We start from the raw sequence: 22,793 nt of genomic DNA, 5'->3' as shown, positions 1-22,793 counted from the left end.
CTAGCTTATTAATCTCAGAATAACCTGTTTAAGGTGAATTCGGTGTTTTCCTAACTTCCTCAACCATGGAGCCATTTTCCTACATAGCTGTGGGTTGTGATAGGTTATTAAAATATTTTTTTCTTGCTATTGAAATCATACTGGTTGTATCCTATAGTTTCTCCCACTTAGCACTACAACAAATGCACTCTCCTGATAATTACAAATGCTTTATAAATATCCTTTGCAAAGCCTGCCTGATAATCAATTTTAAGGCAGTACTGTTTTTAGGAAACCGTTTACTGCCAGGAGCTGGTTTCCCCAAATCACCCCACAAATCTGTACTGAACAGCATTATGAGAAGGGGTTGTCCTGATTATTCAGCATATTTTCTTAGGGTAGATACCCACAGGTGGAATTATAAGGTCAGAGAAGATGAATTCTGAACCCCTTGATGAATATCCAGAAATAACAATCCATTTGTTTTGAAGAACGTTCAATACAGCAAGGGTGCTGTGTGGCTGGCAGCCAGGAGTGCTTGGTCCCGTCTCAACTTTGCTGCCTGTTGTAAGGAGGACAGGCCTTGTAGTAAGATGGCCCAAAGCACATGGAGAGGAAATGACCCTTTGAAAGGACACCCAGCAATAGCAATCCAAACGGGGCCAGGAGAAGCATCCTAGGAAACTCCCTAGCAGACAGGGAATGGAGGTAGACTTCATTATTTTATTGTTTTGCAGATGAAGATGCCATTGACAACATTAAGTATATTCATCTATGTTTCCAGGCCTTTTGGATTCCCTGTATTTCAGTTGTTAAGAGTGAAGACTCAGGAGCAAACAGGCTCATCTTTCCATATTTCTATTCCTGGCTCCAAAGCAGGAACTTGGACAGATTACTTAGAAAAGGGATAGCTTCACCTTCTCTGTGATTGTTCTGAAGATTAAATAATAATGAAATTATGCTGGGAGAGGCTTAGCATAGTGCTTTACCAGTAGGAATCTTGAGGCCCAAAGAACTGAAAAGTATCATATCTCTCTTTGTATAAACAATAAATTAGAATATAAACTAATACTAAACAATTGAAGAATTGTAAGTCTAGCAAAGGCGTCTTTATCCTAATGAGGACTACTTATTAGTGCTTACTTTTTAAAAGAAATATCACACCGAATTCTTTAAAAACATCTACCTAGTTATCTTGGGGTGGTCCTGCTTTGTTTAACTTTAATCACGTGCCCAGTCTGGCCATTGGATATTTCAGCACCAGCGCTCAATAAATATTGATTTGTATGATGATGAGGATACTGATTGATTATGATGACGATGATAATGATGATGATGATGATGACAGGGTCTCTCCAAAGTTAAACGAAGGAGGCTTAGGGTTCAGAAATGTAATTTGAACCTTGTGTGAAGAGCTGTGGAGTCTGCAGGCAGCATAAGCTGTCTGCATGGACTTCATCAACGGTGAATGGGCAAGGAGCCTGAGAAAGGAGCCCTCAAAAGCTATAATTTGTCCCTGTTTTTGTGACCTTGCCTGGGGGTGAGAGAGATTGGATAGGACATGTTGCTCTCTGGTTAGGGGTAGGAACGGGATACCAGATCTTAGCAATACAACCCTTCTGAGAGGGCTTCAAATGCATGGAGCAAGAGGTCCTGGCTGTGGGTCCCAGAGACACATCAACTTTCTGATGGGGACTGGCGTATTCCTGGTGAAGATGAAGTTGGGAAAGCCCAGGGTCGGAAAGTGACTGCCATTCAGGTGTAGAAACATTTGTGTTCATTTTATACTCTGGTCTCTTAAGAAGTTGGTGGCCTAATGCAGTCCCCAGCTCCAGTTGGCCCATGGCCCCTGGCAAAATTTATTCCCCTAACCTGGTAAACAGAGGCAAGACCTTGGGCTATGGGGACCCCCACGAAGGCATTGCTGCATGGTGAGGAGTGCCAAAGTGAATTGTCATTTTCTCTGCAGTTCACAACTAATACTGGTGATCTGGAAGGTTGCTTTCTATGCTTCAGCCTCAGTTTTTCTATCTGTCATATAAGGGGGTTGGAACAGAAAACACTATAGACTCTGACACAACCAGGAAAAGAAATCTCTTACCATGAGATGTCCCAGAAGAGTATGAATTCTAAAAAACTTATTCAGAATATTATTATTCTACTGTGTTATTTTCATAATAACTGTGTTCTAAGTACTGTTTTAGGTATTCCATAAGAAAAGTATTCCTTGGGTTACAAAAAAAAAAAAAAAAAAGGAAAATTCCATCATATCAGAGGTGCAGAGAAATCTGTATGTAGCAAATAAATCTGCTCGATCCAGTGTTTCCTAAACTTCTGTGACAATCCTACTCTTTCTTTTCAGAACGCCTATCAGTATGTTTTGCATGGAGTGAATGACGTGAGGCCCATTATTTTAAACCATGTGCCTGTCTCTTCTACATCAGCCTTTTTCTGCTCCAGGTCACTCAACAGCTCCCAGAATACGGTGTGCTGGTTCACCAAGTATTCTCAGAGAAGAGGAGGCCAGAAGAGCAGATGGCCCTGGGGATCTGTGCCAAAGGTGTCGTAGTATATGAAGTGAAAAACAACAGCAGAATTGCAACTTTATGGTTTCAGTGGAGAGAAACCGGAAAGATTTCTACTTACGTGAGTGCAGCTGAGTTGATAAATAACCTGCACTTCATTTTCCTCTAATTTGTTGGCCATTTAGAGGAGCAATGGGTCGTGGGTCACGTGGCTTTCTCCTGACCAAACATTCTCACAACCTGTCTGTTTGTTAACCTGCATTCTGATGCATTGAAGGATATTTGGAAGAAGTCTGCCAAGGGATTTTGGGAGGTCCTCAGGAGGCCATTTCTTCCCTACTATTCCTTGCCTGGACCCCCACATATCCCCAAGAACAACCATTGATCTAAAGGGCTACACTTCCCTTCTGGGTAAAGTTTTCTTAATTTGGAGACTCCATTAATGTTGAGAGCAAAGCTGGAGATGGGAAATGGATGTTGAGAGTGTAGTTTAGGTTGAGTGGAGCCTGAGAGGTTTGGAAACTTCTTCCTGTGTTTTAATTTTCCCTTTGCACACAATGTGCCAAGGCCTCTGGTCTGTCTCTGAGGACTACAGGTGTGCTACGGGACACTGAGGATTGCAAAATTTTGATAGATCTTAAAAGTTTCAAAGTCTATTTTTGGATAGAAAATCCCCGTTAAGTATACAACATTTGGAATCTACTTGAACACTATTTGCATGCATATTTCTACCTCCTGAAGTGAGTCGCTCTGGCACTGTACCCTGGTGGCTGACAGCCTCTGCCTGTCCTGTGGTTGTTCCAGTCAGCACCTGTGTCACTTCAGTGATGATTTATTATAAAATATGAAGTTCTTTATCTTGTGGCCCATGAGAAAATATCTGTTTCCTATTTAGTTTTATCTATGGTTAAAAATATTTTCTGACTAGATCACTATTTGTATTATTATTTGATGTTAGAGTTTCCTGAGTAGAACATAATTGCTTTCATTCATTTTCAGGATGTTTCTTTTATTTCTTCCATCTTGGCTTTGAAGTTAACACATTGTCAAGATACAATTTCATAATAAATTATTGTTTGTTTTCAGGAAAGAAGCTTACATCTAAAAATAAATAATAATTGAGCACAATTTAATTGAGTTTATTCAAGTGGTCCATATATTATCAGGAAACTGACTTTTTTCCCAAATTATTTTGACCAAACTCAAATGAATTTATATTTGTGAATTTTTCAGAATTTTAGTTACTCAAATTACTTTAACTAAACTGAAAGATTATATGAAGAACTTTGTTTAATGAATTTAATACTACTACATTACTTATTTTTTATTGCATGTTTAATTGTTCAGATTTTTCAATGCACTATGCTTCAAAATATTCATAAAAATGTAGATAACCTAAAAAGTAATTTTTAAAAATGGAATTTTTTGAAGCTGTAAAGCTCAACAGTCCCCTTAAGTAAATACTTTATGTATACATTGGTTTAACTTTTATAGGTATTTATTTCCCCCCCTACCAGGGGATTTCCTGATTAAATTAGTTGATTAATTTCTTGATTAAAACTGGGAAGTCATCAGGCTCTGAAGACAAACTTACTAGCTCAAAAAATACTTAATTAGGGTTTCCATTCTCTGATGATCATCCTCTTCCTTGGCATGAATAACTTATTTTTACAGAACAGTCATCAGATGAAGTAATGTCATCGGCAGCTTGCTGCAAACCAAGCATCTTATGCAGAAAATGACTTGAACTCTTTATGCTTCTGTAAGAACAAAATAGGGAATTCAGTGAATAATATGAAAATTAACTCAGGAAACTGGTCTTAGTTTTGCTTTTTAATACCTGAGGCCAAAATTCTTCAAACAATTACAGATCATTCATCTTGCCAGCCTGCACCAAAGCAGCAAAGGAAATAGAGAAAGATGACATTTCCAAAGAATATGATTCGTAGATGTGTTGGCATCCATATGTGGTTTGATTGTTCAATCAAAAACTTGTTCCTTCTAGAACAATAAACCTATGCATGTTAGTAACTGTTCTTGGTTATCAACACTAGTTAAATCTCTGAAGAGAAATGCATAGAAACAGAAGCAGATACATGCTATGTAGGGCCCTCTTTATGAAAAAGAATACAAAGTTACAATAGATGGCATGAAAGAAATGTTTATTTAGAATGAGAAAAGAAATCACAAAAACTTTATGAATTTTTAAAAGCTGAACAAATCCTGCAGATATCACAAAAGCCAGCAAGTAATATTTTTATTAACTTCCTGACAATGTCTATAATACTTTTTTCCTTTCAAATTTTTAATGGCATACTGTGATTATTTTTCCGTATGATGAAACTTTTGTTATATAATTTTCTCTAGAGAGGATAGAAATGTAGTTTAGCTTTTCTTCTAGCGTGGTGGATTGAAATGTTTTTATTATTGAAATGATTAATAGGATGCATGAAACACGCAGCTTTGCACGAAACATTTTTGCTGTTTCTAGTGCTGCAACAGAGTTCTTTGCTGCAAATGCGTGAAACCTAACAAATTCTATTTCATGGGATTCCCATAAAATAATTCATATGATGTATTGATAATGCAGTATACACAATTATAGAGTATATCTGTGATAGGGAAGCATTTCAATTGGATGAGTATTTTTGAGAACTAAATTATAGTTTTTCATTTCTGATGAGTGCAAAAACTTCTTGTAGATCAGCTACTGGCTCTGTACAGCTCATGCTTCCGTTGGGGGCTGGGTATTATAGAGCATGGTCAATTTCATCTGGCTGCTGGCCCTGCAACTTTCTGCTGAGATTTTAGGTGAGTTAGACAAATGGAAGGAGTATTCTGGGATGGGTAGCAATAAAGCAATTCTAGAAGAGCCTTCAAATCACCTAAATAAATCCAACTAAATCTAAACAAAGTGTATCCCCATCTCAACTTCTTAGAGAGATCTGGTTCGTATCACCCAATACCACCTGGTGCGAAGGTAAGTGGCAAGGAGGGTGTGTCTGAGTAGAAAGAGTCAGTGGTCTTAACCAACTGGGGTGAGAACATCTTACTTTCTGCGCATTATAAGACCATGTGAATGCATTGCCAGGGCTCCTCCCAGGAGGTGAGGGTCCTGGAGCTTCAGTTTCATTAGCTTGATGGCAAATCTCCCCTGCCTAGAAAACTATTATTTGTATTTGATACAAAGATGTATCAAAACAAATAATGAAGCAGGTGAACAAATAGCAACAGAAAAAAAAAAAAAAACAACAACAAAACTCCTAGGGATGAAAAACATTCAAAATGGTAAACTGATGCTTTGAAACTAGCATGTTACAGAGCACCTGCTATGAATTAGGTGTGTGCAAGAGTAATTGCGGTTTTCGCCATTACTTTTAACTGCGAAAACCGCGATTACTTTTGCACCAACCTAATATGTTTATACTGCAACCACAGAAGTGTAAAGAAGGGATTTCATGCTGGTGCTGAAAACTCAGAGATTGGAGTTATACATCATCGTATACATCATTAGAGCAGCAGCTTGCCTATGCGAAAGTTTGCGGATAAGAATTTTCCATTATATGATGTTATCAAAATGGTGATAAATAGAAATAAAATCCAAACCACTACAGTCAAAACTGTTTTCACCTTTATGTCAAGAAATAGGATCAACATTCCACTCTGGTGTTTGATACCTTGGAGCACTGGCATCTGAAAGGAGAGTTTTGCTGAGAGTTTATAAGCTGAAATAAACTTTGGTGTGTGTGTTTGTTTGTATGTGTGTGTGTGAATGATCCTCCCTTCTCAGATTTGTTAAAAAATAGTTATTACATTTTAAAAAGTGATTTATTCTTGCAAGGCACAGTGGCTCATCCCTGTAATTCCAGCACTTTGAGAGGCTGAGGAGGATCACTTAAGCCTAGGAGTTCGAGACTAGCCTGGGCAACATAGTGATACCCCTGTCTCTACTTAAAAAATACAAAAATTAGCTGGATGTGGTGGTGCCTGCCTGTGATCCCAGCTACTTGGGAGGCTGAGGTGGGAGGATTGCTTGAACCCAGCACTTTAAGGTATCAGTGAGTTATGATTGTGTTGCTGCACTCCAGACTGGGTGACAGAGCGAGACCCTGTCTCAAAAGAAGAGTGACTTGTTCATATAAAAAGTGCTTAATATCTGGATAAATTTAATATAAAACTGTCAGGATTGCATGAAAGACTATCAGTGTGTACTGATAAAGTGTTTGGATTTCAAGCAAATATTCAACTTTGAAAAAGTGTGGATAAAATGATCTGTTGAGTACTAAAGAATTATTACGAGTAGTAGAGCAGCATTTATGAATGCTTGAGACAACACCTTATTTAAAGAAATACTAGTTATAGTACAGTTCAATTGGATTCAGAATCCATTCCTATTAGCACAAGGAGGCTTAGCACTATACTTATCAGTAAAAGTAGAGTATATAGAGAATGAGCAATTTATCTAAAATTAAGTTAATGGTGAAAAGGAGTTTCTCAGAGAAAAAGCAATGAATATTTATCTGCCTTTTGTTGATATCTGACATGCGTGAATGGAATTTCTTGGAAATGGTGACCATCAGGAATTAAAAGAGATTAGCTTTAAAGAGGATCAGGGGTTTCTGGGAGCCCTTTCAAGCATAAGCCCTGTTTCTATAAAGTTATCTTTATAGGAGCAAGCTGAAAGTTCTTATTGAAATAGATAGAATACCCAGAATGAAGATTTTATTTGGAAGTTTTATACGAATTAATATTTAATACCACTTATATTTATATTTTATTGTTCTTATCAGAATAATATATTGCAAAAATTTATATCTTTCTCATAAGGCTCTATACAGGTAGGCTCATATAGGTCATCTTCCCCGGTTTAGCCCAGTGAGCTGGACAAATACTATCACTTTGTTTGTGGGCCTTGAAGGTATAATGTGGGGAAGCATTTCTTTGTGGTGTGACCTCAATTCCTGTGGCATTTTGAGGACTCTTGCTTTTTTATTTTTCATCTGCAGAATAAAAAAAGTGATAGAATCTCTCTTATTCTGTAGTTGTGAAGACAAAATAAATTCATACTCATAAAGCATTTAGAACAGAATCTGCCACGTTATAGGCAGAAATATTATAACACACAGGTGTTTTTATCTTTTTCATAACCCGACTAGTTGAGATTTTGTCTACAACTTCTTGGAGTTTGTACAATAAAGGCAATGGGAGTACTTAGTGGCTTTTCATAATGCACACTGAGGGTTAGGTTCCATCCTTGCTGAGGTCGATGTACCTGACCCACTTCATGTTCTCTTCACCCAGCATGCTCCTTGGAAAATAGTAATTGTTTGATAAACAACTTGATTGATGAATGAAGAAAAAACTAAAAAGAGAGATTTCCTTTACGCCAAGAAGAATATCAGGCCATAGTCAGACAGCATCTGCCATGCACCCGTGAATGCCTGCTACAGGATGTGGAACTGAGGGACCGAGCATTTTCTTGCAGTTGTGCATCAGTGGAGAGTTGTGGATGATCAGTGTATTAAAGTCTGTGTTTGCTTCCTTCAGCAAAAAAAGTTCACCATCACAAGCAGTGTCACTGGGAAGAAGCACACGTTTGTCACGGATTCAGCCAAGACCAGTAAATACTTACTGGACCTCTGCTCAGCCCAGCATGGGTTTAATGCACAGATGGGTTCTGGGCAGCCTTCCCATGTTTTATTTGGTAAGTAGAAGCTATATTCCCCATATACACTGTGACAGTTTGTTATTTCATAAAATAATTTGTATAAATAGAAACAATTGATCTGGGTACCTCTAACAGAGTTGTAAATCTCTCTAATAATGACAGAAATACAATAAAAATGAAATATAGTTTTATTTTCTCATGTTGGCAAGCACTAAAATAAATAACACTGGGAGGGTAAATTAATATGATCTTTTCAGAGTGCAATTGGAAATATATATCAAAAGCCTTAAAAAGTGCATGTCCTGTTGGCCCCATAATTTTACTTGTAGCTAGATATTTATCCTAAGATAATCAATATAGACATACCCAAAAGTTGCTGCCCATGGACGTCTACTAGGGTGTCATTTATGACAGTGACCATTTGAAAGTAATCTAAGTATCCAAACATAGAAGACCAGATAAATAAACCAAGAACATCTATATAAGTCAGACAGTAAAATCAGTTTTTGGACACTGATGATACATGAAACTACATGATATGGTGCTAAGTGAGGAAAAGGAAGTTATAAGACTGTATCTAGCTAGCACCGTCCAATGACACTTTCTTCAATGATGGAAATATCTGCATTGTTCAGTGTGGGAGTCACTAGCAATGCAGACCTATCATTAACAAAAGTTTTTGGAAAAGGAATTCGAAGGAAAAGACTTTATTCTCATTACAGTCTGCAAACCCAGAAGGCACAACCTGTGTATAAAACAAAGGTGTGTTCTAGAGAACAAAGAGAGGGTTTGGCTTTTATAGAGAAAGTTCCCACCTAGGTTCCCAATCAAGTTCATTTATGCAAATGAAGGATTCAAACTTGCTTAGTTCAGATTGGTTGATGTGGTGCAGTTCTGACTAGCTGAAGTAGCTGAGCTCTGATTTGAGGAGGCAGGTGAGCTCTGATTGGTTGGTTCAGGTGAGCTCTGAAAGTCCCAATGTTAAACAGAATGGGGGGTATTCAGGGAACTCAGAGTACCTGTGTGACCTCTAATCAGCAAATGGCTGCTTGGCTCTGTTTTATTTATTTATTATTTATTTATTTATTTATTTATATTTTTTAGCTTTTAGTTTTTATTTACTTATGAAACATAATACAATTTTGGACAAAAGGTAACAAATAAGCATTGAAATTTCAATGGCTTAATACAGCAAAAGTTTGCTTCTCAGGTGCTTCTTAGTCTGGCTATTTTGCAGCTCTCCTCCAGCGACTTGGGGTCTTGGCTGCTTCCACGGAGAGCTCCATTATCTAGAACAATTACTCCAGAAAGGAAAGAGAGAGGTGTAAAATTGCACAAGATGTTTTAAGAGACAGACCCCAAAGTGACTCATATTCCTTTCATCTGCATTTCATTAACAGAACATAGTCACACGGTCCCCATGACCACTACAAGAGGGGTTGGAAAGGGAGGAGTTCCTGTGTGCCCAGGAAGAGGAAGTAGTGTAATGATACACCATGGTCCTTGCCATAATGGCTGTAGCCATCTACTGTATCACCCTTAATTGAGAGTTTGGTATTAAATTCATAGCAGGACCAGATTACTGAAGAGGCAGAGTTTGTAATTTGTGTTTAGATTGGAATCCTTGCAAGGAAAAACACTAAAATGTTTCTGCAGTACACATAATCTAGAGATCAGGTGAACAGCACGGTGACCTGAATGCAGCACAGTTGAAGATTACCTACCAACAAGAATGACAAGGAATGTCCTATTAAATAGCCCTGGAAGCACCTGTACCAATCAGGAAGCTATTTGCTGCTGCTTAGCAATTACAGTGAGAAATGTAACTCATCACATTCTCCTACTTTTGGTTGCTTAGCAGATCTTTTGCTTACTGTGCTTCTAAATTCAAAAAATATAAATACCCTTGTTTTACCAGGACCATATCTTAAAAATTTAAGGTACCTAGTATGGTAGGATTTTTTTTGCCTGAACTTATTTTTTTCAGAAAAATTTCAACTTTTATTTTAGATGCAGAGGGTACTTGTGCAGATTTGTTACATGGGAATATTATGTGATGCTGAGAGGTTTGGAGTATGGATCCAGTCACCCTGGTAGTGAGCATAGAAGCTGATAGGTAGTTTTCTAACCCACCTCACCTTCCTCCACCCTCTATTAGTCCACAGTGTCTATTGTTTCCATATTTATGTCTATGTCTGATCAATGCTTAGCTCCTGCTTATAAGGAAGAACATGTGGTATTTGATTTTCTGTTCCTGCATTAATTTCCTTAGGAATTTGGCTTTCAGCTCGATCCGTGTTGCTGGATACAAAACCAATGTACAAAAATCGGTAGCATCTCTATATACCAACAACATCTCAGGCTGAGAGTGAAATCAAGAACACAATCCCACTTAAACAATAGCCACAAAGAAAATGAAATACCCAGGAATACAGCTAACCAGGAAAGTTGAACAATCTCTACAAGGAGAGCTACAAAACACTGCTGAAAGAAATAAGAGATGACACAAATAAATGGAAAAACATTCTATGCTTATGGATTGGAAGAATCAATATTGTAAAAATAGCCATACTGCCCAAAGCAATTTACAGATTCAGTGCTATTCCTATCAAACTACCAATGTCATTCTTCACAGGATTAGAAAAAAATATTCTAAAATTCGTATGGGACCTAAAAAGAGCCTGAATAGCCAAGGCAATATTTGGGCCCAGTTAGCTGCTCAGAATCCATCTTGAGGGACTGGCTCTTTCACGTTCACATTTGTTCACACTATTGGACACTTCAAAGGTGGCAACAAGAACTGAGGGATTAAATTTTCAATGTTATTTAATTTTCATCCATTTATATTTAAATTTAAACAACCACATGTGCCTACTGTATTGAATAGCACAGTTATAGATAGACACACCACACTAATTTGTTTAATATTAATGTATTTTAAGATAAGAAAGAATACAGAAATGAACTACACCAAAATGTTACTTGTTATTACCTTTGGGAGTTAGGTATGCAGGCATGACTGTTTTCTCTGTGATACTTTTTTGATATTTATTAAACTTACAACAATGAACATGTATTATTGTTATAACTAAGAGTGAGACTATTGGTTAAAATGGGGCACACATCACATAAGACAAATTAATATTTATTGAGCATTTACGAAGTGCTATGGAGCTATTTACTATTGTTATTACTAACTTTTCTGGTGTTATGCTAAGTACTTACACTAATTACCTCCCTTATGTTCATAATTTATTGTTTTCTCAAACTGCCCTGGTCAAGCAGCCCCAGGAGGCGTATACCAGCATTATGGGGAGGAGCAAACTGAGACTTGGAAAAGTTAAATAATGTGCTGGCTGCTTAGTGGTGGGCCTAGTCAAGGTTTGAACCTGTGGCTGTTGGGGCCCGGCGCCTGTACTACGGCCTTTTATAACCAGCCAGAGCATGGAATTCAGTGCTAGAGAGACTTGGTTTTGCACACTGGCTTTACCACAGCTGCTGTCAATCTCTAAGCATTAGTTCTTTGGTTACAAAAGGGAACAATATAATACAGTGGTTTACACCCTTCATGTTCAGAGCATGGTTTCTGGAGCTGCAGCATGCATGTCATCTGGGAGCTTGCAAAGGATGCAGAATTGCAGGCCCCACTCCAGACCTTCAGAATCTGAATCTGCCTTTTAAAAAGAACCCAAGTGATTTGAATGTACATATAAGCTTCAGAAACACTGATTTGGAATGTGGCCTGTGGAGTCCGGTAGACTGAGGGGAGTGCCACTTTCTAGCTGTGTGACTTTGGGCAGCTCACTTCCCCTTTCAGAGCTGGAGTGCCCTCATTGGCGCATACAGACCATCCTGTCGGTTTGCGTTGTGCTCCAGCGGGAAGGTGCGTGCGTGTAACATTTCCAGCTCAATGTCTGGTGTTTTGTGCTCAGTGCGAGAGTAGTAATGGTGGCTCCTGCTCATGGGGGTTTTGTTCAGTGCCAGCCAACTCATGTGGGAGCTGTGTCATTGGGCCCTGGGGCTGGCCCAGGAGTTGGGGTCAACTGGGAAACAAAATTGCTGAACTTTCAGATGCAGAACCAAACGCAGAAAATTATGGTAGCTTATTTTAGTATTTGCAGCAGAACCAGATGAACATATAAACATTTCATTGAAACCACAGGCTGGTGGTTCCAGGATATTTCCAGGGAGCTGGAGGTGACAAATGTAAATTAATTATACCTGACTTACCTGCTGTTGCTGAGAACAGCGTGTGAAACACCATTGATATTGCTTTTATTGCCTGATTTCAGTGACTGTAAAATATTTATAAAGATTTCATGAGCTCACTTGTAAAATTAGTCCTTTCAGGCCTATTTGGCTTGTAATAGGCTGTTTTCTCAAACTGCACATTCTACCGTCTTAGGAGTTTTTAGGAATCTAACATTTCTTTGCATTGAAAGGATGAGTTTAGACAAAGTTTCCTTGCCTTTTAAAATATTTCTTCATTTTAGAAACTCTCTCTGCAGACACCCTTTTCAGTGATTACATGCAGCTGAGAACTGGCCACCTCCAGCTCATGGTCCCACACATCCCTCAAGCTCAGGGCATCCGTAATTGATCTCTTCCTCTCACACGCCTCTCTTTGCCATGATATCTGTCTTGTTCAAATGGGTCCACCCAGCCTCCCTGCAGGAAACTGGGAGTGTCTGGGCCTGCACCCTCTCTTCCCACCCCACTTGTCACCAAAAACAGAGAGAGAGCAATGTCAAAGCTGGGGGAACCCAATACATGTCATATCCTTGAAATGGAGGCATGTCACATAATAGACTTGCTGCTAGTACTCATGTCCCGGATAATTGTCCTTCTCAGCCTTCAGAGTGACCTTTCAAAAGGACCAATCCGATCATTTTCTTCCATACTGAAAACTTGTTAATGGCTTTCTGCTGTCTGCAGGGACAAGCTCAAACTTCTTCTAGAATGGCATGCCAGACACTTCCCACTCTGCCCCCAGTCCTGCTGTATTCTTTGCCCTGACTCTTCCTCTCTGGCCTCTGGCTGTTTTTCATGCCAGCTTGCAGGCTGTTCAGCACACCAGGATGACTCAGCTTCCAGGGCCTTTGTGTCCAGCATACCCTCTGCCTACAGCGCATTCCCAACCCTTTCCTGGCTCAGACCACCAAGATAAGTCCGGTAACCTCCTCCTTGAAGGCTTTCCTGATTGACTGCCCCCAGGTGGCTCTTCCTAGGTGGATGGACCACTCCCTCTGCTGTGCAGACCTCTGTCTTCTCACCTGTATTATTCTGCCTCTTTTATTTGTGGATATGTCTGCCTGTAGTCAGCAGTGGACTGGGAGTTCCACAAGAACAGCTCCAGCACAGAACAGAGGTGTGGTGTGTCAAATGGGAAGCAGTTAATACATGTTTTTTGATGAACAAATGGATGATTTGCGTGGAATTACAATCATTTACTGAACCCTTCCCATTTTTGATATTTAGTTCACTTTTTGTTTTTAAGTATTATAAATAATATGATAAATATCATTTGAATAAATATTTTTCTGTATTTTATATCGTTTCTTTTAGTTAGATCTCAGAAGTGTAATTGCTGGGCACCAGCGATGGGCATTTTTAAGACTATTGCTGTTTTCGCGAGTGCCATTCTCAAGCCCAGTATTGTCTTGCCTGTTTTGTTGCATCCTTGCTGGAATAGATATCATCGTGTTTATCTTTGTTCATTTGATAGCTAGAAGTGATTTCTCACTGTGGCTTTATTTTGCAGTCCTTTGATTTTTGAGCAGTTGAGCACTTTCCAAGTGCTTCTTAGTCACTCTTCTGTAAATTGTCTCAATAAACATATTACTTTATAGTTATATTTGGTTCTGTAGGGAGAAAAGATAGATCACTGAGCTTTTACAAATGCATAATTTCAGGACTAAATAGGCAGGATCTGTCAGCCTTGCAGAGTGGGGTCCATGGGCCTTTGCTGAGCTCTTCTCATGGGTGGCCTGGGGGCTGCAGGAATGGTCTTGGCCCTTCCCCAAGAAGGCGGCAAGGCTGCAGATTTGCAGTGGGCTGCCCAGAATCTTGTCCTGGGTGTCTTTTCCTCGTGGCCCTTGGCTCTGAGTATATCCTGTGCCCTTGTGACACTGTAACTGACTTGGACTTTGCCCTTGACATCCAGATGGATTCAGCCTTATTTCCCTAGTGCCACAATTATGCTACGAGTCACCCACAGCAGGGAACAGAAACGGTCCACTGTCCTCGGCTCGCTAGTGGCTTTGGGACATTCATGGCAATACTTCCTTCTATTCTTGAAAGTCTGTCTGCTTTTGGCTCTACCACCTTCCAACAAATCCCCCCTCCACTGTTTGTCCACCCAGTTAGCCCCATGAAGCTGAGGCCTAGCGATGACACTGGCACTCACCGGCAGCCCTGCCAGCCCACAGCTGTAGACTGAGTCCCTGATGCTGAGTGCTTGGCACCCAGGTTCTCATTTCCTGACCTCACTAAGCGGCCCCTCTCCTGCTAACTGAGCTTCCTCCTCAGGCTCCAGGCACTCCCCAGCATCTCACAGGCCCTTGAGCTCGCTCTCCTCTGCTGACTTCTGTGAGTCCCCTGCCTCTAAGGGATGGCTCCTTCCTGTAATCACAGTCTCTGAACAGTCTTGCTTCAAACCCGCTAAACCTCTCTGAGCTGAGACCTTGCCTTCACTCTCTGCCTAGAATATCCCCCCGTGTGTTTTAATATCCATCATGATTAAGTCTAAGGTGACTGTCCCTTTGGGCCCTGGAGAAGGCTGGGCGTGTCTCAGATCAATCTCCCCTGCTGCTGTCATTGTCTTTGTGTCCTCAGCGTCCCCATTTTCCAGCGTGGACTGTGGAGTCTACAGGTTTGAGTGTGAGTCTGCCCTACCGCTTACTGGCTTTGGGACCATGAGCAAATGATTAACAGTCTCTTAGCCCCAAGTTCCATGATCTATAAATTGTGTATAATAATGTCTACCCCACAGGGTTATTGTGACGATGAAATGAGACAGTGCAGATAATGTGCTTCCCCCGATGCCTGGCACATAGTAAGCATTCAGCAAATATTAGTAGTTGGTGTTGACATTACTGCTGTTGTTGCTGTTTCTGAGCAAGCTCTAGCTCTGGAGTAAGATACTATGCAATTTGTGCAAAAGCTGCAGGTCACGTTTAATTTACTTATATTCCTTGATTGCTTTTTGCCTACTGTATGTGAGTCATGTTACCATAATGCCTCATGCATGCAGAAAATTCTCAAAAAGTTTTTTTAAAAATACTGGCTTTTTCAGTGAGCACAGCCCTGGCAAGGAACCAGACACCATTGTAGGGAAGAGAGGGGGGTCTGTTTGAAGAACTATATGCCCATGGATATCCTTGAAAAGGAGGCACTTCACCAGGCTCTAGAAGTGCATGTGCACACACACATACACACACAGAGAAACCAGGAGCCATACCACTACCATGTGTCTGGCCATTCTTTCCTTCTTGGTTTTAGCAAGGCGCAGATGGTCAGAATGTAGTCATCATTTTCCTTTCTTAAAATACTAACTTGGCTTTATGTAAAGCCTCATTAACTTAAAAGCTCTATTTTTCAAATCCCAAATTTTTTTATGAACAATGTGAATAGGGAAGTGGGGAGTTAATCACATCCATTGTCTTAAGTTCAAGATTTCATCAAAGTTATTTATTAAACATTTCTACATGAAAGGATAAAGGCAACTGTCAAAGCTGAGGGGACCCAACACATCTCATATTATATTCCAGGAAATAGGACCTTGTATTAAATATGATTACCAGGGCAAACTAAGCTGTGTAGAGATTAAAGGTTATACTCCACAGAGCAGAGCCTAATCTTGGGATCCCAGGGGATTTGGAGGAACATTTGTTATAAGAATGTTTGGGAGGACAGATCTGTAAAAGCAGAAAGCAGAAAGGGATGGGGCAGCTGATTTCACAGGAGGCTCTGCCAGAGCCGACACACCCGCAAATGCTCTAGGGTTAGCACCCATTTAAACAGGCTCCTTGGCTCTGCATCCTGTTAGTCGCAGGGGGGAGAGAGAGCATCTTGTCTCTTCCTTCTTCTGTTTCTGAGGTTTCTTTCATTAGCAAGTGCTAATTAGGAGAACTTGCATTCCCAGGGATAATCGCAGGAGACAAAATAGCAGCAGAAAAAGAAAGGAGGAGGAGAGCGGGGGCCCAGTGATATGTTACAACCACCACAGCAATGGATCCAGCATCATTCTTGTGTGTGTGTATGTCTATCTTTTTCTCCCCAAATTCAGACCATGATAAGTTTGTGCAAATGGCCAATTTGAGTCCTGCACACCAGGCCCAGTCTAAGCCTCTCATTTGGATTCAGAGATTGTCATGCTCAGAAAACGAGTTGTTTGCATCCAGGCTTCAGGACGCTGTAGGAGGCATGTTGAGTACATCACTGGATAACTTCAAAGTGGACGGCAGCAAGGAGGTTGGAGCAGAAGGCATCGGGCGCAGGTGGGTGTGACACATTTGTTCTCTGGGCTCAAACCACCATGTGCTTGATGCTCTGCAGTGATCTGTATTGAAGATTTTTTTTTTTTTGAGACGGAGTTTCGTTCTTGTTGCCCAGGCTGGAGTACAGTGGGGTGATCTTGGCTCACCACAGCCTCAGCCTTCCAGATTCAAGCGATTCTCCTGCCTCAGCCTCCCAAGTAGCTGGGATTACAGGCATGCACTGCCACACCTGGCCAATTTTTGTATTTTTAGTAGAGACGGGGATTCTCCATGTTGGTCAGGCTGGTCTCGAACTCCAGACCTCAGGTGATCTACCCTCCTCGGCCTCCCAAAGTGCTGGGATTACAGGCGTGAGCCACCACGCCCAGCCAAGAAATTGTTTAAAGAATGTTAGATGTCTAAGAAAAGTATATATTTATTGGGTAACTGTCAATCAATTCCACAGAGATTTACAGAAGGCCAGCTATGGGCTAAGTCTATGTTAAACACTCTAGGACAAACATCTCATTCCTCCTTCTATGATGCTCCCGTCTTTCGGTGAAGAAAGAACTACATGATAATACGAAATTGGAGAGGACAAATAAACAAGTTGCAATAAGCCTATTTGGCCTTATTATCAGCCAGGTGCTGTTTCGAGCATGCGTACACGTCAACTAATTTAAGTCTTATGACTCCGTTAAGTGTTTCTGTTGTCCTCATCACATCACAGAGAGAAAACCCAGGGGTTAGGATTTGAACACATGCAGCTGGCCTTAGAGTCCAACTCCTAACCTCTACACCATGCTACCTTTCCTATTGATGAGCTGCTTATCATTTAAATTTGTATGTAAAAATAATGGGCTTATAAATGCAACTTCACATGACAAAACAATGATTCATAAATTTAAAAATAGCCTAGGACTTGGATTACATTTACACTGCAATTTATAGAAATAGCACAGATTCCCAGGCAGCATATGACCAATGAAGGTTGCTGCAGGATCTGTTTTTTTGGGATGAGTTTTCCAGCTACTTCAGCAAGAAGGTATGGATGATTCATTTGAACTGAAAGTCTATGTGTGTATCTATAGCTATACCTATATCTACATCCATGACTATCATCTTAAAGTAATTCTTAGAAAATTATTGTCTCCAATTCTGTTGATGCAAATATACATTGCTGTGCATCACAAACTAAATCAACAGTGGTAAAGCAAAACGGTTTCGAGCATCTATTGCTATGTAACAAATGACTGGATTAGAAATTTCACAATGAACTGGATTAGAAATTCAGGCAGGACTTAGTTGAGGGATTCTTCTGGGCTTCATGTGCTATTGACTGGGGTCCAGCAGATGTTGGAGTAGTCTAGAGGATGCAAGATGACTTTGTTCACAGGCTGGTTCCCTGGATGGTTGAGAGGCAGTGCTCACGGAGCCCCTCTCTCTCCGTGAGTAGTCTCAACTCCTCTCCCTGTGGGGTCTCCAGCAAGATTCTGCATGGCAGGAGGGCTCCAAGATCCCAAAAAGAAGCTGCCAGTTCTCTTCAAGTCTAGGCCTGAAGCTAGCCTGGTGTCACTGCTGCCATAATGTCAGTTAAAATAGTCACAGGTCAGCACAGATTCAAAGGGAGCAGAAATAGGCTCCAGTTCTTGATGTAGGAGTGTCCAAGACCTTGTGGACATCTTTCATCTGTCACCCAAACTGATGGTACCTTATAGCACTTCATTGTTTAAAAGGCAGAAGAAGCCATGACTGACTCAAGGCCACCTTGAGGATGTGTTTCCCGCAAAGCATCCTTCCTGAGAATGGTGGCCCTTCCAGCGACTGGCCAGTGGTCATGCATAGTAGGGGCTTTTCAGTATTGCATGGTAGCTGGCCTTCTTGATAGAAAGCTGAATTGGTGCCCTCCATACAATTCGGTATAACTCTAATCTTGGTTTACAAATGCCAAATTTTCATGATCCTTAATAACTCACATCAGAAGTTACTGGTAACCCGTGGGTGAAAAGGGAAACCTAATTACTAGGCTTTTGAATTCTTGGCAGATTCCCCCAACCCCACCCCCAAGAAGCACAGCTTGAGACACTGGTTTGGGTGTGGGTATGTTTTTGTGGAGCTGATGCCAAGAAGGAGTGAGCGAGAGAGTGAGTTGAGGAAGCAGGCAAAGTGTGGTCACAGCGGTGGGGGTCACCAGGTAGCTGTTGAGGGCAACCAGGGCTCAGCTCCACAGAGGTGTGCAGAGGCCTCCTAGAACTGCAGGACAGGAGGCAAACACCGTGTACTGGCTCCTACTTCCCTTTGGTCGAAGGATGGGAGGCCTGGACTCTCCCATGCTTTTGGGTAAGGTGGGAATAGTGGCGGTGGAGGAGATGGCCCCCAAGATGGACAAGAATCTCTAGAGCAGAAACAGGGCCACACCTCAGCCAGTATGCTGTCAGCTCAGCTGAGCCTGAGCTCTCATGGAACTGCCCCTCACCACGGCAGTCAAAGTCTGAGGTGGGCCAAAGGCCATGACAGTGATGCAGATGAGATGTTTAGCGTTTCTGTCATGGTACAGAGGCCACTCTGCCGAGGGCCCCTGCTGACAGGGTTCTGGATCAAGCCCTGCATCATGGAAGTCCTTCGCCAACACCTGCTCTACGGTCTAGTGCTGTGTGACCTCAAGGAAGTTATTCAACACCCCAGACCTCAGTTTCCTCATTCGTCCAGTGGTAGTAATAGTCATCCTTCCCCACTGGGTGGCTGTGGGAATTAAGTCATGTTTTAAAAGCTGAATATGGGCTGGGTCTGTGGTGACTGCCCTGATGCTGGTCTCAAACACAGCGTTAGGCTCCATGAACAGTGCAGCAATTTCCAAGCAAGGGCACCAGGGAGGGCTGCTTGGGGGATGTGACATCAGGTCTTGACTGATGAGTAGGATCTGGGCACCATGAGAAGAAGAGGAGGAACACCATGAGCAAGGGCCTCCTCAGTCTTAGTAGAAAAATGGATTGAGCACCTACTGTGTGCCAGCTCTGGGTCAGGTGTGGAGCACTCGGTGGTGAGCAGGGCAGATGTGGTCCCCACCTCATGAGCTCACAGGCCAGCAGATAGGTGGCCCACATGGGGTCTGTGTAGAAAGGTGCGGGCCATGCCGCTGGCCTGAGCCTGGGCATGTGAACACAGGAGGGAAGGCTGACACGTGGAGGCAGGACCCCATCGCCAGTGGCATTCCTGAGCAGTTGTTTACACAGCACCTCTTGGAACAGAGGTGCCAGTGGCTGCCTGCCCTGAGGTACAGCTCCTGCCTGTCCTCCCTCTCCTGGGAGGTGGCCTCTGACTTCACATCACTGCTTTTCTGAAGCCTTTCCCCACTGCCTCAGGCAAAGGTGTGCCTCCTCCACATCCCTGGCTCCAGTTAGGGCAGTACCCTCTGTCCCGTCCACCCTGACACCCACACGCTTGTGTCTGTGCTGTTAAACATGGAGCTTCTCAAGAACAGCAATGTGCCCTGTGTATCCTTAGCTCTGAGGCTGGCAGGGAAAGCTTTCAGTAAATGGGTTTTTTTAAAGTTTGCATTTAAAATGTGTTTAAATTGTGGTAAAAAATACACATAATATAACACCCACCGTCCTAACCATTTGTCAGTTCAGTAGCATGCAGTCCACTCACGATGTTGTGCTACCATCACCGAAGTCCATCCACAGAGTTTTATCCGTCTTCCCAAATTGAAACTGCACCCATTCGACACAACTCCCATTCCACCCACCTCAGCCCCTGGCCGCTGCCGTGCTCCTTCTGGTCTGTGAATGTGACTGCTCCAGGCTCCTCAGATGAGTGGAATCATTCACATTTCATCCTTTTGTGGCTGGCAGTGATTGGCTTTTAAGCAGTAGAGGGTTGCATGTGTGGCCCAGATCACATGAGTCATAAAAACCCAGGCCCAGAAAAGCTCTTCCTTTTCCCTAAAGGCCACGTGAAGGCCCCCTCAGCCTCATCGCCTCTCTTGGCTCCTCCCAGACTGTGGGGATTTCTCCATCCATTGAGCACACGAACACCTTGTCGCTGCCTCTCCCTGGGCTCCTTGGTTGGCTCTAGGAGGCATGAAAGTCATCCCCCCTGCATCCCACAGCAGGCTGGGGACTCCCAGAGGATAGGGCCCATGCCTGACCCACCCTTTACCCTCGGTGCTTTGGAACCCAGGCCTGACACCTGGGGTTCTGTCACTGTGGGTCTATCGTGCTCCAAGGGAAGCACAAACAGGAGCCAGGTCAGAGTGAGGCCTCATCCGTCGCCAGCCTCCAAAGCTACCCTGTGCTGCACCTCACTGTGAGGCTGGACTTCTCCTCCCCCCACTACCCCTGTTCTTCCTTTACCAGCTGCAGCCTCTTTGCACAGTACCAAGCTCCCTGCAGAGAGCCCTGGCGTCACAGTTCCAAGGGTACAGGGGGAGGGTCCACAGGAAACTGTCCGTGCCAGCATCCCCTGCTACATAGTCCAGCTGCTTGAAGCTGTGAGATGGCTGTGGGGCTCTGAGGGGTGGGGTCGGTCTGGGTAACCAGGGAAGCTGAATCTGCTCAGATGTTCGGCCACCCAGGAGGCCCAGAGCTGGCTTTTTCCAGGGCTCTGAGACACACAGCTTTACATCAATTGTTCCCTCTCACTCTAGACATTGCTTACCTCTGAATGTAGCTTATCTCTGTGCAGAACTGACCCCAGGGCTGGGACAACATCTCCCTTGACTCGTTATTCTGCTAGGCTCTAGTACATTATTTACTAGCATGTGGCACATTCCATCAGGGCCAACTGAATGCCTGCATGAATGCTTCTTGTTCACAGCATGGTATGATCAGGCGGCACCCAACACAAGCATGTACAATGATCAAGCAGGTCAGTGACCCTGTGCAGCCCTCAGTCACATGGTAGATGGGGTGTGGAGGGCGCCTGGTCTGGCTGAAGGCCTTCAGCTGAAAACAGGAGCAAATGACAAAACATCAGTATCCACTAAGAGGGCTGGTGTTTGATGCTTACTATCTCATTTCAGTTCCATTGGAAGCCTGGGAAGTAGGAATATTATTCTTATTTTATGGTTGAATAAATGGAGGTTTGCAGGGCCACATATCTTGCACATAGTAGGAAGCTCATATGAAGCCGAGTGACCTCAGTGTCCCCTCTGAGACATAAAGATCCTAGAGCCATTTTTCCCAGTGCCCTCCTAATAACTAGATCAACCCTTGACGGGGTCCCTTTGAGGAGGTACTGGATGACTGGACACAAGGCTGCCCTCCCTGGGCACCACTCAGAAATGCCAAGAAGTTGCTTCCTCCTTCAGCCACCTTATCTAACCTCATTGTCTTTTCCCGGCAGCCCCTGCACTGGCCGGGAGCAGCTGAAGAGTGCCTGTGTGATCCAGAAGCCAATGACCTGGGACTCTCTCTCTGGGCTACCTGCTCAGAGCGTGCATGCAGGTATGGGCCAGGCCGCGGCCAGGTCTCGGGTAGAGGAACCCCTACGCAGGAAGCTTGCTTTGAGTCTTTTACCACCACTTCATTTTGCTTCCCACACAATGTTTGTAATCTTTTTGTTTTTTGAATTATTTTCTTTTTAAACTACCTGTGGTTGGGAAGAGACATTTAGCTTTGGCTGGGTATGTGGATCTGAAGTGTGTTAGCTCTGGCGAAGACAATCCCAACACTCTCGTCCAGAAGGAAGAATACCTCCTATGGAGGGTGTGTTCAGAAAAAGGCACCATTCACTGTAGATATGCTTCTTTATGCAGGCCAGAACACCCATGTTTCCTAGTATTCACCAGAAAACATACACAGAGTAGACGGCAGTCCCTTCTGCCATGCACCCTCCTGGCCAGTTCCCCGTTGAATGTAAGGACAAAGAGATCCGACACTTGGAAAAATATCTCTACTCAGTGAGCATTAAACCTGGGGATTGGATCAGTGTATTAGTCTGTTTTCATGCTGCTGATAAAGACATACCCAAGACTGGGAAGAAGAAGAGGTTTAATTGGACTTACAGTTCCACACGGCTGGGGAGGCCTCAGAGTCATGGTGGGAGGCAAAAGGCACTTCTTACGTGATGGCAGCAAGAGAAAAATGAGGAAGAAACAAAAGTGGAAACCCCTGATAAACCCATCAGATCTTGTGAGACTTA

General features: G+C 42.6%; 1 protein-coding gene across 1 annotated transcript in view; it reads left to right on the top strand.

Annotated features, from left to right (window-relative positions):
- Positions 1 to 22,793, top strand: part of LOC101020244 (FERM and PDZ domain-containing protein 2) — a 101,402-nt gene that overhangs the window by 48,335 nt on the left and 30,274 nt on the right. Inside the window, exons 12-15 of the mRNA XM_031651928.1 lie at positions 2,440 to 2,625; positions 8,052 to 8,208; positions 16,460 to 16,670; positions 21,996 to 22,096. Of these exons, the coding sequence (XP_031507788.1) occupies positions 2,440 to 2,625; positions 8,052 to 8,208; positions 16,460 to 16,670; positions 21,996 to 22,096 (655 nt within the window). The remainder of the gene's footprint in view (positions 1 to 2,439; positions 2,626 to 8,051; positions 8,209 to 16,459; positions 16,671 to 21,995; positions 22,097 to 22,793) is intronic.

The sequence above is a fragment of the Papio anubis genome, chromosome 11 (assembly GCF_008728515.1).
Source record: "Papio anubis isolate 15944 chromosome 11, Panubis1.0, whole genome shotgun sequence".
Classification (NCBI taxonomy): domain Eukaryota; kingdom Metazoa; phylum Chordata; class Mammalia; order Primates; family Cercopithecidae; genus Papio; species Papio anubis.
This window is presented reverse-complemented; position numbering and strand designations above follow the sequence as displayed.